The sequence below is a fragment of the Aotus nancymaae genome, unplaced genomic scaffold (assembly GCF_030222135.1).
Source record: "Aotus nancymaae isolate 86718 unplaced genomic scaffold, 86718_ANA_hifiasm-v0.15.2.pri h1tg000044l, whole genome shotgun sequence".
NCBI lineage: Eukaryota > Metazoa > Chordata > Mammalia > Primates > Aotidae > Aotus > Aotus nancymaae.
This window is the reverse complement of record NW_026988458.1, coordinates 5,369,260-5,387,648: the sequence shown is the minus strand read 5'-3', so window position 1 is coordinate 5,387,648 and position 18,389 is coordinate 5,369,260. Positions and strand designations below refer to the sequence as shown.

General features: G+C 35.9%; 1 protein-coding gene across 3 annotated transcripts in view; it reads left to right on the top strand.

The window, feature by feature from the left end:
* MYO16 (myosin XVI) overlaps positions 1-18,389 on the top strand; it is a 700,871-nt gene that overhangs the window by 316,413 nt on the left and 366,069 nt on the right. For all 3 annotated transcript variants that reach the window (XM_064361880.1, XM_064361879.1, XM_021677383.2), the window contains exons 8-9: positions 312-387; positions 3,101-3,254. In XM_064361880.1, the coding sequence (XP_064217950.1) occupies positions 312-387; positions 3,101-3,254 (230 nt within the window). The remainder of the gene's footprint in view (positions 1-311; positions 388-3,100; positions 3,255-18,389) is intronic.

The window sequence follows — 18,389 nt, the reverse complement described above, 5'->3', positions numbered from 1 at the left end:
ATTTAACTAGTTTCTCGTTCTACCAAATACATATAAACCTGAAAGTTATAAAGTATCCTTTTCAGTGATTACATCCTTATTAGATAGATAATATTTTCTCTGAATTCAGAAAGGGCTGAAATAGTTTGAATACCTGACACTTTTACAAAAGGCACTGGGAATGGGGCCAGGAAGGAATTCTGAGTGGGAATGCTGATACTGTCTCATTCCAGCTGCTAGTGCTCTCGAGGGCAGCCACAGTGTATGACTTACCGATGAATCCTTACCATCTGGCATGGTGTTTCCCATTTCAATTATCTTTAATATTTCAGACCAACCTGGTGAAACTTCTTTTGATGCATCAGGCAAACCCACACCTTGTGAACTGTAACGAGGAGAAGCCGTCAGGTAGGTTGGGAGCATCCTGGGACCATTGAGCAGGTACCATTTTCTTCCTTTCATGTCAGAGTTGTCCATCATCTTTAGCACAGCTACAAAGTGGGGGCTGGACACACCTGTGAAGCTGTGTAACAACCCGCCCAGTTCAAGCACAATTCATAACCGCCTATGCACGGCTCTATTACAGGAGGCTATTCACAGTTTAATCTACACTGTGCTGTTGTACTGTGTTGTATTTTGCCTTTCATGTTTTAAAACTTCAGGTAATGATTCATTCAGTGTAATTTACTTTAAAATATGTTTTTACTGTTACTTAGCTAGTTTCTCACCCTGCCAAAAGCATGCTTATCCATTAGGGTGTTTTTGAAAAATAATAGCATTATTATATGTGCAGATATTTAAACTACAAGACATATAGAGAGGCTGACATTCTCATGCAAATTTAAAACTTTGAAAATCTTGACAATATTACTAATTTTTAATAAATATCTTTTTGAAGATTTCTAAAATTATTTTAGTCACTGTCATTTTGTATATTTATATGCTTATTTAATAAATATATTTAATAAATAAAAAATACATTAATTTTGTAGCTTTTAGATTTAACACAATGTTACTACTACTCATAATTATTTTTGCAATAGTAAAAAGAATTCCGAATAACAAAGAGAAAAATCTAGCATATTTAATACCATAATATCAAAATTTTGAAGGCAGTAATTGATCTGAATATGTTAATAAATCTATTTTTTCACTTGCCTACCTCTACTTACTTAAATGTACTTTATTTTTGAGATTTGTCATTTGATATATTTTCGGGAGTATGAATTTCTAATAAATCTCTAGGTAAAGCCAGAAGAAGGGATTTTTCTCTATTTGTTATTTATTGGAAGTAAGTATCATTGTTTAATGTTTATTACTTCATTTTCTCTGCTAGAGTAAACTGAGGCTTTACCAAACAGATATTTAAGACAGCTTAAAAGTCACAAACTTGAGAACCAAGCTAATATTACTTATAGTCTAGTAATTTTAACATTAATTATGTTAGTATGATAAATATGATAAGTATCAAAAGAACAAATAAAATTTGTAGGTTTTTTCTTATTAAAAATGTATTTATTATGAATACAAGTTACATCCTCTGTTAACTCTAATCTGGTTCTAACAGTAGCTCACATTTTCCAAGTTCATATTCCTGGCTTATTTCCCAGACATGGGAAGATATGACTGACTTTTGACTACATGGACCCCCATGGTAGACTTTCCCCATGTAGGTCTAGTGTCATTTCAAACAGATGTCCAGGCATGGCAGATGACAATCTTAGGAACAGAGGCAGTGAATGAAAGGGGCTCAGAGGCAGGCTCAGCACTGGTCACCTCAGCACAGTGCATGAGGACTCTCACAGGCAGCTTTTTCCATATTGGTCATGCAAAGCCGACTAGCAATCCGGTACTTTATTCATGGCCTTTTGGCAATATGAGACATGGTGCTGGGCCCATAATAGATCCTCAGTAAATATTTACTAACTGAATAAAAATACTTTTATCACATGCAAAAAGCAAAGCATTATAATGCAGTGAGCGGTTTCAGCTAAAGCAGATATGCCAGTAATCCAGTGAGCAAGCAGGTAAAAGGCAAAACCCGATACAAGAATAGAGCAGAGAACAGTAAACCAGAAGCCCATGTTATAACTGAGCAAATGAAGGTCGTGATCAGTACCATAGTATATTATTCGTATTTTATGTTTCTTGAATTTTGAATGGATCCATTAAAAAAATTGGGGGAGGGAAAAACAGTTTGTTAGGTGGGACAGAAACTATCTCACAAAGTAAGAAAGCTGAGCACTCACCTGCTTTTTACATGTGCATAATTTAATCTGAGGCAAATAATGATAAAATCTTTACATAAATATCTTCTTGTGGCAGCTACATTTCTGTGACCAGCCCAGAAAGCCATATAACTGTAATTTATAGGCATAGCTGGTCACGCAGTCTGGTCCTAACGACTGACAATGAGCGGCTGCCTCCAGTAGATTCTTAACTGATATGAATGTTGTTTTTTTTCCTCATGATCTATATCAGTGTCTATATCATAACTGTTGTTTTTGTAAACTTGACTGATACATATCTATATTGCTGCCCAAACATGTTCCGATGTCACTGTTTATGTGTAATTTGTAAGGAAATATATTTATTTGTATTTGCAATAGATAAAGGTAAAAATATCATGGCTAGAGGGCAGACCCCTTGTTTAAATGATACGACTGAGTATCTGCTGTACATCTACCTGTTTAGTAGACTGTTTATAGAATGCCAACACATGCTTTATAACTCAGTCGATGGGAAAGTGTAGCTATTTCTGTAATTTTAGTTCATATTCACCAAGATATAGGACAGGTTTTACTGAGAATGAAATGACATGAAGTTTGTTCAAGCTTAGCCACTCAATCATTTTTTATTTTACACATCACCATCCAGTGTATACTATTTTCATATTTTATTTCATTTGTACTTAAATATGTCACCGATGTAAAACAAAATAGTCTTTTAAAATGGCAGTACTTCAATTTTATGCCAGCCATAGATTTTTAATGTTTTTTGTTATGATTCATACATTGATAAATTTTTAGCATTTTAAGCATATCGGAATTATTGAAAGTAAATAGATTTATATGCTATCACCACTCATCATTTTTCTGATTTTTTGATTTTTTTCTGGTAGATATTGCTGCATCTGAGTTTATCGAGGAAATGCTGCTGAAAGCTGAAATTGCCTGGGAAGAAAAAATGAAAGAGCCTTTATCTGCTTCTACCTTAGCGCAAGAAGAACCCTATGAAGAGATCATCCATGATCTCCCCGTATTGTCGAGTAAGCTGTGAGTGTCTTCCTGCTTATTCTCATTTGACATCTTCTCTACTTGCTGGTTATTTTAGAGCCAATATTAACTGAATCTCAGCAAAAAGAGTTAGAACAATTAAAATGGTTTATCAACATATGTACTGAAGAATACTTGTTTACAGTGATGAGTTAAACATAATTTTATAAAAACCATCTGATTTAAAAATGTTACTATATCAGTTATTAAATGAATTTCATGTGCCATGAGACCAAATAATATCTTAAACACATTCCAAAATTTTAGCTAAATTGATAATGAGGTTTCCAGTGATTATCATAATGACTAACTTTCCTGAAATAGAAAATACTGATATACATTTTTTCTCTCATAAGCATAAAACCAATTATTTATTGTTGTATATGTTATTTCTTAAAAATAACTTTCCTGTTGCATTGAAAATAGCAAATGGATCGATATCATTTTCAAAGTCAGAAAAAGTGACACAAAGTGTGACTAATAAGAATGACAAATAACAACCCACATTTGAATTAATGTTAAATTTACTGAAGAATAAGTGTTCATTTAACTCATAAAATGATGCATATGTTTCCAGAGTTTCTCTTTACCAGCATATATTTATAGTATGGATATATAAACACAGGTGTTATACATATAACTTAGGTTTGCTTACATATTTTTTCATTTTAAAATATATGTATTCAGAATGTACTGACTGGTACTTGGAATATATAACAAAACAGATAGCAAACATTGTCAGGTAGAGATGAACTGTGAGTATTTAAATAAATAAACACATCTCTATGAATAAATAACATTGCATGCAGTCTGTGGGACTTTGTTTTAAAGTTCGTCCCAAATTTAAAGATCTCCAATAGCAGCAGTCAGGTAAAGAAATTGTGTATCCAGAGCAATATTATAAAAAATTGATAGTACCCATAAAATTACTGAAAGAGAAATTATTAAACACTGGATAGCTTGTTACCTCCAGAGTGCTACTGCTAAAATGTGCATTAAAAGGAGTAAGAGAAACATGGAAAGCTTTATGAAGGGTTTTACCATGATATAAAAGTTCATTTAAAACCATAGAAATACCCCTGGTGAAATGAGCAAAAAGCAAATATATGAAAATCTGGATATTCTAATGCAAACCTCTAAAACAGATTTCTATGAATTTATATATATTCATGGTCTTCAGAGGTAGTGTTGTGGTTACTGGAAAGAGCTTTGCCTTATGGCTAATATTTATTTTTGAATAGTTAAATAAGTTGATGCCCAACTTTCAAAAACAAATAGGACAAGTAGGTAAAAGATGAACAGGGAAGAGGAGACTTAAATAACGCTATAAGCCAACAAGATCTAACAGACACATTTAGAGCACTTTCATCCAGCAATAGTGGAATACATAATCTTTTGAATTGCACCTGGAACATTCTTTTACTAAAATCAGACGTGAAAGAGGAACATTACTCCTGGATTTACAGAAACAAAAATAATTAAAAGAAAATACTATGAGCAATTGTATGCCAAAATATTAGATAACCTAGATGAAATTGATGAATTCCTAGAAAACACAAACAAAACTAACACAAGAAAACAGAGAACATTTGAATAAACCTACAACAAGTAAAGAGATTGAATTAGTAATCAAAAACTTCTCACAAAGAAAAACTAATGACCACATGGCTTCAGGCTGAATTCTTCCAAATGTTTGAAGAATTAACACCAATCCATCACAAACACTTTCAAAAATAGAAGAGCAGGGACTTGTTCCTGACTCATTCTATCAGGTCAGAATTACCCGGATACAAAAAATAAATTGAAAATGTCAGACAAAAAGAAAACAACAACCTTATGAATATAGCTCTAAGACACCTAAATAAAACACCAGCAAACCAAGTTCAGACACATATAAAAAGGATTGCACAATATGTCTTTGTGAGATTTATGACAAGAAAGCAGGCTGAGCTTGCAAAAATCAGAAAATGTTATATATCATGTTAATAGCATAAGGAACAAAATTACATGAATATCTCGATATATACAGAAAAAGCATTTGACAAAGCCCAACACTCTTTTATGAGAAAAAAGTAAATAAACTAGAAATGGGAGGAAACTTTTTCAACCTGCTAAAGGATAAGTACCAAAAAATAAAAAAATAAAAACAGAGCTAACGTCATCCTCAATGGTGACTGATCACTTTCCGCTTAAGACGAGGACAAAGGCAAGAAGAGTGTCTTCTGTCACCAACTCTGTAACATTGCATTGGTGGTTTTAACTCAAGAAACTGGGCAAGAAAATGAATGAATGAATGAATGAATAAATGAATAAAAACACATCCAAACTGTAAAGGAAGAAGTAAAACTATCTCTATGTGCAGATGATATAATCTTGTATATAGAAAATTCTAAGGAATTTTTAAAACATTATATTTGAACTAAGAATATAGTTCAGGAGGTTGGTAATATACATGATCGAGACACAGAAACAATCTGTATTTCTATACACAGCAATTCATAATTCAAAAATGAAATTAAAAACATGCTTGCCCAGTATGGTGGGAAAAGAGGAAAGATTATAAACAATTTAATTTACAACAACATTTAAAAAACCAAAATACTTACAAGAAAATTTACAAAAAGAAGTGCAAACTTTTACACTGGAAACTACAAAACATAACTGAAAGAAATTGAAGAGCCTAAATATGTGGAAAGAAATATTATATTCATGGATTGGAAGACTTAATATTGTTATCACAATCTCTATTAAAATACCAGATGACTTTTTGCAAAAATTGATAGGCCAATTTTTAAAATCACGTAACAATTCAAGGACCCAGAATACCTAAAAAAATTATGTAAAAAAAGAACAAAGTTGGAGAACTCACACAACCCTATTTCAAAACTTACTTAAAATCTATAGTAATTAAGACATTTTGATACTGGCATAGGATAGAAATATATCAATGGACTAGAACTGAGAATTCAAAAAGAAAACGTTTTACATATATGGGTTAACTGTTTTTTGTGAAAGAATGCCAAAATGATACTATGGGAAAGAATGGCCTTTTACAATAAACAGTACTGAGACAACTAGATATTCACATGCAAAATAATCAGCTGGACCTGTACTTTATACCATACATAAAAATTCACCCAAGATAGATCATTGACTTAAAATAAAAGACAAAACTATAAAACTCTCTTTAAAAAGTGTAAATCTTTCTGACTTTAGCTGAGGCAATGGTTTCTTAGCTATGACACCAAAAGATAAGCAATAGAACTAAAAATAGGTAAACTAAAGATTTTAGTGGTTTCAAAGACACCAATAAGAAATTTTAAAAAAAAAACACACACACACACAATGGGAGAAAATTTCTTCAGTGGTATATCTAACAAAGTATAAAAGGATCGCTACAACTCAACAATAAAAAGACAAATAACTCACTTCAAAATAGGCAATGAATTTGAATATGTTTCTTCAGAGAAGATACAGCCCATAAGCACACACAAAGATACTCCTCATTATTTATCAGGAAAATCCAAATGGAAACCACAGTGAGATACTACTTTATATTTCCTAGAATGGCCATTAATAAGGAACAAAAATAAATAAAGTAAGTGTTGGCAAGGCTGGGGGGGAACTGCCACACTCGTTTACTGGTAGCCGGAACCTAAAATGGTGACGCAGTGTTGAAAAACAATTCGGCAGTTCTTGAAAAGCTAAACATAGATCTACCACGTGACCCATAAATTCTTCTCCTAGGTATATTGTTTGTCTCCCAGATAATAAAAATGTATGTCTACAGACAAACCTGTATATAAACATTCTTAGCAGTTTTATATGTAAGAGCGATTAAAAAAAAGGGGAACAACTGTCCATGACTTCACCATGTATATTCCCTCATCTGAATCATGGCTGCTCATTTTGCTTCATCGGTTTTAACCCCAACTTCTTATTCCTTTGCATTCTAAAGTTGATTTGTTTCTTTTTCTTTTTCCCAGGGTATATTTTGCCAAAATTTCAAGAAAGAATGGAATAGTTCATTTTTTTCTATTATTTCAGGATACAAGTCAGATTTCTGCTTTACAATAAACTCAAGTTTGTTGTTTCGTTGAGCATTTTGTGCAGTAAATCATGATTTAGTAAGGTTAAGGACGTCATTTCCACTATGCCCTGCTGTCAGTAACCACTGCCTGTCTTTGAACATTTGATGAATTGGAAATTTCTGTGCTATTGGATTATCTCATATTTCATGTTTTCTAAGGTGCCTCCTATCCAATCAGCATTCCTAAGTCTTCCCTGCGTGGCCTGACCTTCAAGCTCATGTCTAAGAATGTGCATCTTTAATTCCAAAGGCCCTTCCACTCGTAACGCTCTGTATCTGTAAGGCCAGCTCCCTGTAGGCCTGCTTTGTCTTCTCCATAGTTGGAGAAGAGAACAAGAAAAATTTTTTTTGTTCTTTATTACTGACCATTCTAGGAAATATAAAGTAGTATCTCACTGTGCTTTCCATTTGGATTTTCCTGATAAATAATGAGGAGTATCTTCGTGTGTGCTTGTGGGCTATCACTCTGTCTTCTTTGCTCTTCACTCTGCTCCTCTGTTCCTTCTGACTGGACACCTCCTCTCTGTGCTGCCTTTCTGTCCTTCCACGTATTCACGTGCCTCACTTGCTGTTATTTCTGCTAATGAAACAGCTGCTGCTGAGTATGCCCTTTGGTGTCTGAGCACGGACGTGTTCACCCAGGGTTTTCACCGCTGAGCAGTTTGGGTATGTGCCAACTTGCATTCCTAATATTCTAGTTCATGGAGCCCATGAGAATGAACCCACAGAAATTCTGCGTGTTGCCTAAGTGGAGTTGTTCATTGATGAAAGGGGGATTTTCACTTAGTATTTGTAATAATAACAACAACAATTTTGGCAACTGATTTTTTTTACTACAGTTACCAGGTGTTGAAACGTGAGCAAACTTGTTTGGGTAATTTCATTTCACTCTCAAAACAACACCTGGATGTGTGTCCTGTGACTTATTCAACCATGTGATACACACTTGGCTGAGGCTGGGAGCTTCAAGAACATGATTCATGCCACATGTGTGTTCAATCTTGTATTGTTTCAATGAGGAGGTCATTTCTATTTGTAATTCCAAAGCTTCTCCTTTGGCCTTTAAAAGGAAATTTGATAGTGCCTAAACTCCCTCCCTGAGTGTTACTGGTGAGGCCCTGCGGTGTGGAACTTTTGGGCAGAGACTTCAGAGCCACTATCCATCTGCAGATCCTGGCTCCACCCTTTACTGGCTCTATGACCTTGAGCAATTCAGTCAACCTCTTTGTGACATTTTTATTCAAGTGCAAAATGTGGGTGTTATTTCGTAAAAAATCTGGCTGATTTTTGTTCTTGGTTTCTGGGAGGTAAACTAAATCCTTGGAATTTCCCAGGGGATTAGAGTGTCTTTGTCATTCATGAGCCCCTTGGATCACATCTGAGTTTATTCTAACAGGTGAGATGACTCAGGGTAGGGGTCTGGTCATGCCAGAAAAACCGACCCTGTGATTAAAGAAAGCCAGCCCAACCTCCAGGAGGAGCAGGACAGGCTTGAGATGGAGTTCAAATATGTGATCGATGATGGCATCACTGATGCCTATGCACCAAGACACCAATAAAAACTGTGGACATTGGGGCTTGTGGATTGGTGAGGACATCAGTGGGCTGGAGTTTGATATGCTCTGCTTCCTTGCGGAGGGGACTCAGAAGCTTTGCATTTAGGAACCCCTCAGACCTTGTCATATGTATTTATTTGCTAGACTTGTCCCAATTTGTATTCTTTATCATAAAGCTGTGTTATTAAGCGTAGCACTTTGCTGAGTTTTGAGAGTCATTCTAGCAGATTGTCAAACCTGTGTTGCGAGGGAAGTGGGGTTTATGAGAACCCCAAAATTTGTAGCTAGTTGCTCAAAAGTACAAGTGGCCTCGGGACCCCCAAACTTTTGGCTGCCATCTAAAATGGGGGCAGTCTTGCTGAGGACTGTGCCCTTGACCTATAGACTCTGGACTAACCCTACACAGTTAGCATAATTGTGCTACAGAACATCAGAGTTTGATGATGATAATAACAATAACTATATCATAGGCTAGTTCTTCATAACTGAGTTAATATTTATAAAGCATTTAGAGCAATGTCTGCCTCATTGTAAAAACTAAATAACTGCTTAAGGAATGACCAAAAAAAAAAAAAAAAAAGATATTCTTCACTTATCTTTGAACTGTCAGCAAAATCATCTAAAGCCAGAATGATACATTCAGGGAAATTTCTAGCAAAGTTAACACTTGAAACTTTCAGAATCTTCCTTCATATATCCATAAAACCACTGAATTATACAGATTCTCCCTTAAATGAGCTATTAAACTTTTTTTGCATGTATCTGTTTAGAGCTGTTGAGATTAATATTTCTTAAAAAAATACAAACTCCAGTTCAGCCATGTGCCACATTAAAAGTTTTATTTGGTTTTTAGACACAGGTAATATTTTACCATAATGGTCTTTAAATTGTAAAAAAAAAAGTTCTTACAGAAATTAATTTTTGGAAGGACCAAATATACAGCAATTAATTCAAATCTCTCCAAGAGCTCTTTCATTTAATATTAACCATTGGATCTTTATCTTATTTTATAGAGACAGAAAAAAAACAAAAATTTAATTCAATTTTCTACAGTGAACAATTTATGTAGCTATGTTTCTCGGAGTAACGTTGAGAACTGTCCATTCCATCAATTATTTAAAGCACAAAAATAACCAAGTCACATACGTCATATATTTACATCTGTTTTTTTATTGTTGTTATTGTTTTTGTTGGCTTCATGTATCTCAATATATTCAATTTTATTTCATCTCTATGGTTTTCTAAAATTGCTTTAGTTATAATGGGCAATAATTGTTGCCTTTGTTAGTTTCATGTTATTACATTCCTGTTTCCATTTTCAGAAAGAAAATCCTATTTCCTGTAGGCACATTTTCCCTGCATGAAGTTACTTTTATGTTTGTCAAAATAAGTAAGTCTGGCAGAAATCCAGTAGAGTTCAGAAATTGGTTGTCTGCTGGTAAATTCTCGTCTCTTTCTTTTCACAGTCAGAGTTAAGTCCATCTCTACTGTATTAATCTAAGCAACTCTTGGATGATACTGACTTTCTTTTTTTAAATGTTTATGGGATCTCTTTTACCCATAGAAAATATACTATCTCATTTCTTTTTTTTCTCACCAGATAAACTTCTATTGCTAGTAATTTCTTTTTAATAATCAGAATAAGAATTTCCTGTTGAAGAAAATTTGGAGAGTGCAAAAAACATATAGAAGCATGAAAAAATTACTCATTTACTTCGAAGAAAAATTGCACCTGAGATGTTACATAGGAAAGAAAGACTTTACTTAAAACTATTACGCCGGGCGCGGTGGCTCACGCCTGTAATCCCAGCACTTTGGGAGGCCGAGGCGGGTGGAGCATGAGGTCAAGAGATCGAGACCATCCTGATCAACATGGTGAAATCCCGTCTCTACTAAAAATACAAAAAATTAGCTGGGCATGATGGTGCATGCCTGTAATCCCAACTACTCAGGAGGCTGAGGCAGGAGAATTATCTGAACCCAGGAGGCGGAGGTTGCGGTGAGCCGAGATCACGCCATTGCACTCCAGCCTGGGTAACAAAAGCGAAACTCCGTCTCAAAAAAAATAAAAAAAAAACTATTACAATAAGGGAGAATAATTGAACACAACTCTACTAAACAAAAGTGGGAGAGTTTCTTTCTTTTTTTTTTTTTATACTTTAAGGGAGAATGATTCAACTCAACTCTACTAAACAAAAGTGGGAGAGTTTCTAAGTATTCCGGTGAACTAGCAGAAAAGTACTATAGGACTTTAGGAAGGAATTTGGCCAACGTGATTAAGCCATAGGCATTTGATGATTGTCCTTTATCAAAGTTAGGCTCCCGTGCTCCACAAAAACTGGGAAATAGTGGGCTGTGTTCTTCCCTGTTTAGATTTCAAAGGGATGACTCCCAGGTCACAAAGACATTCCTGGCTTGTAAAACTAGCCAGAGGCTGGGAGAAGATATACATCTCAAAGGGGCAGAGAAAAAATTTGCAGTTCAGTTTTCTAAAGTCAGCGCTCAAGAAAAGGGAGTTCAAAGGACTAAAGATACTCCAAAGTTTAGCTGAGAGGAGAAGGTTAAGGCCTTCTTGGTCACTACTCCACCTTTTCGATGAAACTGCTACTAACTTGAAATTTTTCCTTTTGCCCTTTATATGTTTCATTTTATATATATTTATATATATTATTAAATATATATATTTAATAATATATATTTAATAGTTTCATAATAGATAATATATTTAATATATATTTAATAATATAAATAAAATATATGTATTTAATAATATATAATAATATAATATATATTTAATAATATATAATATATAATAAATATATACTTTTTAAAATATATATAAATATATGTAAAATGAAACATATAAAGGGCAAAAGGAAAAATTATACATATATATAATTCCTATATATATTCAGTCTCTCACTATATATAATGATATATATGTATATATATAATCACATCCTATTTTAAAACATAATCTGATACTTTGCCAATCAATAAACATTTAATGAATATTAAGAAAATACTAATGATTACTTTAAAATTACTTCCTTTTTTAACAAACAGCATTTTAATATATGTGTCCTTAAATTCTACAAATGCATAGTAAGTAAAAATTTAAATATATTGAAGTTAAATTGTCTGAAGGCTATTATTAATTATAGATGATTATAGATAAAATGTTCTTTATTAAAAGAAAGAGAGAAACCTAAACAATTATTTGATGGAAATTTAAAATATTGTATGCCATCAGCCTAGGTGTACAATTTGCACATTTCTTATAGAAAATATGTGCATGACTAATTAATATGTTGCCTTTAAAAATAGTTTTACTTAGAAGTGTTTTTTTTTCTTCTTATATGAATAAGAGAGTGATATGGTTTAGCTGTGTCCACATCCAATTCTCATCTTGAATTACTAGTTCCCATAATCCCCATGTGTCCTTGGAGGGATCTTGCTGTTCTCTTGATGGTGTGTGAGTTCTCACAAGAGCTGATGGTTTTATAAGCATCTGGCATTTCCCCTGCTGTCACTCATTCTCTCTCCTGTCACCTTGTGAAGAGATGCCTTCTGCCATGATTGCAAGTTTCCTGAGGCCTCCTCAACCATGTGGAATTGTGAATCAATTAAACCTCTTTCCTTTATAAATTACCCAGTCTCAGGTATGTCCTTGTAGCAGCATGAGAACAGACTAATACAGTAAATATGTATCAGGGGTGGAGTGCTGCTGGAAAGATACCCAAAGGTATCTTTCTTTGGAACCAGGTAACAGGCAGAGGCTGGAACAGTTTGAAGGGCTGAGAAGAAGACAGGAAGGTGTGGGAAAGTTTGGAATTTCTGAGAGACTTGTTAAACAGCTTTGATAAAAATACTGATAGTGATATGTACAATGAAGTCCAGACTGAGGTGGTCTGAGATGGAGATGAAGAACTTGTTGGGAACTGGAGCAAAGGTGCCACTTGCTACGCTTTAGTAAAGAGATTGGCAGCACTTTGCCGCTACCCTAGAGGTCTGTGGAACTTGAGAGAGATTATTTAGGGTATCTAGCAGATTAAATTTCTAAGCAGCAAAGTGTTCAAAAGGAAACAGAGCATAAATTTTGGAAAATTTGTAGTGTGATGATGCAATAGAAAAGAAAAACCCATTTTCTAGGGATAAATTCAAGCCTGCTTCAGAAATTTTTATAAGTAACAAGGAATCGAATGTTAATTATCAAAACAATGGGGAAAATGTCTCCAGAGCATGTCAGAGACCTTCACAATGGCCCTTCTCATCACAGTCCAGGAAGCCTGGGAGGCAAAAATGGTTTTGTGGGCTCAGCACAGTGTCCCCCTGCTGTGTGTTTCTGAGGTACTTCATGTCCTGCACCCCAGCAAATTTAGCCTTATCTGTGGCTCAAAGGGGCCAAAGTACAGCTCAGGCCTTGCTTCAGAGGGTGCAACCCCAAGCCTTGGTGGAATACATGTGGTGTTGGGCCTGTGCGTGCTCAGAAGTCAAGAATTGAGGCTTGGGAAACTCCATCTAGATTTCAGGGATTTATGGAAACATCTGGATATCCAGGCAGAAGTTACTACAAGGGCAGAGCCCTCATTGAAGAACCCCTGCTAGGGCAGTGCGGAAGGGAAATGTGGGGTTGGAGCCCTGACACAGAGTCCCCACTTGGGCACTGCCTAATGGAGCTCTGAGAAGTGGGCCACCTTTCTCCAGACCTCAGAATAGCAGGTCCACTGAAAGCTTGCACTATATTCCTAGAGAAGATACAGACCCTCAGTGCTAGCCTGTGAAAGCAGCATGGGGGTGGGGGGCTGCATACCCTGCAAAGCCACAAGAATAGAGCTGCCCAAGCCCATGGAAGCCCACCTCTTGCATCAGCATAACCTGGATGTGAGACATGAAGTCAAAGGAGAATCATTCTGGAACTTAAATGTTTGATGACTGCCCTATTGTATTTTGGAATTCCATGAGGCCTGTACCCCTTTGTTTTGGCCAATTTCTCCTATTTGGAATGAGGTTATTTACCCAATGCCTATACCCCCAGTGTATCTAGGGTGCAACTAACTTGCTTTCAGTTTTACAGACTCATAGGTTGTAGGGACTTGCCTTGTCTCAGATGAGATTTTGGACTTGGACTTTTGCGTTAATGCTGGAATGAGTTAAGACTTTAGGGGACTCTTTGAAAGGCATGATGTTTGATTTTTTTTTTCTTTTTTTTTTTTTTTGGAAGAAAGAAAGAAAAAAAAAAGAATAAAGAAGAGGAAGAAAAAGGAAGAGAAAGAGAGAGAGAGAATGGGAGTATTGCTTTCTTGCCCAGGCTAGAATGCAGTTTAGTAATGGGTATTGAAAACCTCTTTTATACCAATAATTATACTTAATGATGTAGACAGGAAGGAATAAGGGAAGAAAATAACAAACAAGCAGTCAACCAATATTTCATTTAAACCTATGAAATGCTATGCGATTACTGAGGAGTGATTTACTTCCAATTATGTAGTCACTTTTGGAATAGGCGTGAGGTGGTAATGTATGTTTTGTGTATTTGAAGTGGAGAGTTCTATAAATGTTTATTAAGTTTACTTGTTCCAGGTCTGAGTTCAAGTCCTGGATGTCCTTGTTAATTTTCTGTCTCATTGATCTATAGAATTGTTAGCTCTTCTTGTTACATTGATCCTTTTGCCATTATGTAATGTCCTTCTTTGCCTCTTTTGATCTTTGTTGCTTTAAAGTCTACTTTATCAAAGGCAAGAATTGCATGTCCTGCTTTTTGTTTATTTGTTTATTTTTACTCTCTGTTTGGTTGGTAAATCTTCATCCTTCTCTTTGTTTTGAGTCTTTGTGTATCATTGCATGTGAGATGGGTCTGGATGCAGCATACCGATGGGTTTTGGCTTTTTATCCAATTAGAATGTATATAAGTTTAATACTGGCATTTGATGCTAACTGGCTGTTTTGCCCATTAATTGGTGTAGATTTTTCATTGTGTTAATGCTCTTTGCTTTTTGATATATTTTTGGAAAGGCTGATATTGGTTGTTCCTTTATATGTATAGTGCTTCTTTAAGAAGCTCTTGTAAAGCAGGCCTGGTGGTGGTGAAGTCTCTAAGTACTTGTTTGTTCGCAAAAGATTTAATTTTTCCTTCCATTATAAAGCTTAGTTTGGCTGGATATGAAATTCTGGGTTGAAAGTTCTTTTCTTTAAGGATGTTAAATATTGGTCCCCACTCTTTTCTGGCTTGTAGAGTTTCTGCTGAGAGATCTGCTATAAGTCTGATAGGTTTCCCTTTATGGGTAACCTGACCTTTCTCTCTGGCTGCCCTTAGTATTTTCTCCTTCATTTCAACCCTGGTGAATCTGATGATTATGTGCCTTGGGGTTGGTCTTCTTGAAGAATATCTTTGTGGTGTTCTCTGTATTACCTGGAGTTGAATATTACCCTGCCTTGCCAGGTTGGGAAAGTTTTCCTGAATGATATCCTGAAGAGTATTTTCCAACTTGGATTCATTCTCTTCGTCACATTCAGGTACACCTATCAAACGTAAATTAGGTCTTTTCACATAGTCCCATATTTCCTGGAGACTTTGCTCATTCCTTTTTATCCTTTTTTCTCCAATCTTGTCTTCTTGTTTCACTTCACTGAGCTGGTCCTCGACTTCTGATATCCTTTCTTCTGCTTGATCAATTCGACTGTTTAAACTTGTGCATACTTCGCGAAGTTCTCGTGTTGTGTTTTTCAGCTCCATCAATTCACTTATATTCCTCTCTAAATTGTCCATTCTTGTTAACATTTCATCAAATCTTTTTTCAAGGTTCTTAGTTTCTTTGCATTGGGTTAGAACAAGTTCTTTTAATTCACAGAAGTTTCTTATCACCCACCTTTTGAAACCTGCTTCTGTTATTGGAACACACTCGTTCTCCATTAAGCCTTGTTCTGTTACTGATGAGGAATTGCAATCCCCTGTAGAGGGAGAGGCATTCTGATTTTGAGTATTCTCTGCCTTTTTACGCTGGTTTCTTCCCTTCATTATATATTTATCCCTCTGTTCTTTTTGTAATTACCGACTTTCTAACTAGGTCTCTGAGCGGACGTCCAACTTGTTGATTCCCAGCGCCGAAATCTGAGCAATCCACTGCGCCGGCCAAAACAGCGGTGTTAAGATTGCTGGTGCTTTTCTGCCCGGGAATCTCCGGACTCTGCACCAAGAACTGCCACGCTAAGGCACCAGCAAAACCACCGCACCGGCCACAAGAGTTGCCCTGGCGACCCGTGGGGCTCCTCCGCTGGGAATCTCTTGGTCTGTGAGCAACAAATATTTGTCTGAAAGTGTGGCATCCTCTTGTTCTCTGCACTTTCACTGGGAGCTATGAGCCTGAGCTGCTAGTGATCAGCCATCTTGGATCTGAAAGGCATGATGTTTGAAATGTGAGGACATGAGATTTGGGAGGGGCCAGAGGCGGAATGATACAGTTTGCCCATGTCACCACTCAGATATCATCTTGAATTGTAGTTCCCATAGTCCCTACATGTGGTGGGAGGGTTTCAGTGGGAAGTAAGTGAATCATGGGGGTGGTCTTCCCCATGCTGTTTTTATGATGGTGAGTGAGTCTTGTGAGATTTGATGGTTTTATAAGCATCTGGCATTTACTCTGCTGGCACTCATTCTTCCTCCTGCTGCCCTATGAAGAGGTGTCTTCTGCCATGATTGTAAGTTTATTGAGACCTCCCCAGCCATGCAGAACTGTGAGTGAACTAAACCTCTTTATAAATACCCAGTCTCAACTATGTACTTACAGCAGTGTGCAAATGGACTAGTACAGAGACTCTGTGTAACTATTTATTTGTGATTATTGTTAGTGGTGTATCCTATATTATATTACCTATGATATAACTGAGTGAGCTAGTGACTTATTTTTAGAGATTCAGGTGAAAAGTTACATGAGGAGAGATTATTTATCAACAATACAAAACTGTAGGGCTTGATATACACTTAGATATTGCCTCGTTTAACTCGTGCATTTTGTAAAGGTGAAGCTGTGACCCAGAGATTTCAAAGACCTTAAAAGTTCAGGTGGTAGCCAACTTGAGGCAAAATCTGATTTGGAATGATGTCTCCATAATCTTAAGCCAATCTTTTTTCCAACCATAGCTCTCATGGAGTCTGCTAGTATTAGTGCAATTAGATTTCAGATATGAAATGGATATTTTAGCTATTTTAGTAAACTCAACACTTCTTCTGAAGAAAAGTATTTATTCTAAAGAAATCTTTATAATTGGTGATTTCTTTTTTGTATTCATAAACTATCTACCTTGTTTGTACCTTGACCAATCTAATTACTCTTTTATTTATCACCCTTTACTCAAAACCTTTGGTATATGCAAACCCTCTCTTTAGTTTATAAAACTCTCTGATAAAGAAGGAAAAAAAGATGATTGATATATGAAGAAAAATAAATACAGAAAATATTTTCATAGATGCGAGAGCAGATGCAGACTGTTGGTTAAGCACACAGGCTCTGCAGCTTAGAACCGACAGATTCAAACCTTAGCTCCAGTAGCACCTGCTATGTGTCTGGAGCAAGTTCTTCTCCTCTGCCCCTCAGTTTAATCATTTATAAAACAAATACACATTGTAAAATAATGAAAACTTTATAATCTTGTTGTGAAAGTGAAAAAAATTAATACATCTGTAGCATGTATAGAACAGAAAACTATCATGTTAAATGTCATATAATTAATAAAACATTTTGCAGATAGTTCACTCAAATTATAGAAAAAATAGGGAAAGACCAGGCACGGTGCCTTATACCTGTAATCCCAGCACTTTGGGATGCCAAGGTGGGTGGATCACTTGAGGACAGGAATTTGAGACCAGCCTGGCATCAGAGTTTCATGGTGAAACCCCGTCTCTACTAAAAAAAAAAAAAAAAGCTTGTTGTGGTTGCCCATGCCTGTAGTGCCAGCTACCTGAGAGGCTGAGGCGGGAGAATCACTTGAACCTGGCAGGCAGAGGTTGCAGTGAGCCAAGATCACACCACTGCACTCAATCCTGGGTGACAGAGTGAGACTCTGTCTCAAAAAACATATATGTGGAAATCATGACAACTATTTCAAAATATGTGAAGGGGTTTTATTTCAAAGAAGCACAGAACATATTCTTAGGAACTCTTTGAATAATGAATGAAGTTACAGCAGACAGGCATTGTCCCAATGGTGCTTGTGGAAGAAAGAAGGTCTCTTTGGAAGTAATATTTTATCAGTTGATGGTATTTGTCTTAGTTCATTTTTTGTTACCTATAACAGGATACCTAAAACTGGGTACTTTATAAGAAATGAAAGGTATTTCTTACCGTTCTGGAGTCTGGGGAGTCCAAAGTTGAGGGATGACATCTGGTGAGGCTTCTTTCTGAGGGGACTCTCTGCAGAGTCCCGAGGTGGCACAGCAGATCTCATGATGAGGGGCTGAGAGTGCTAGCTCAGGTCTCTCTTCCTCTTTTG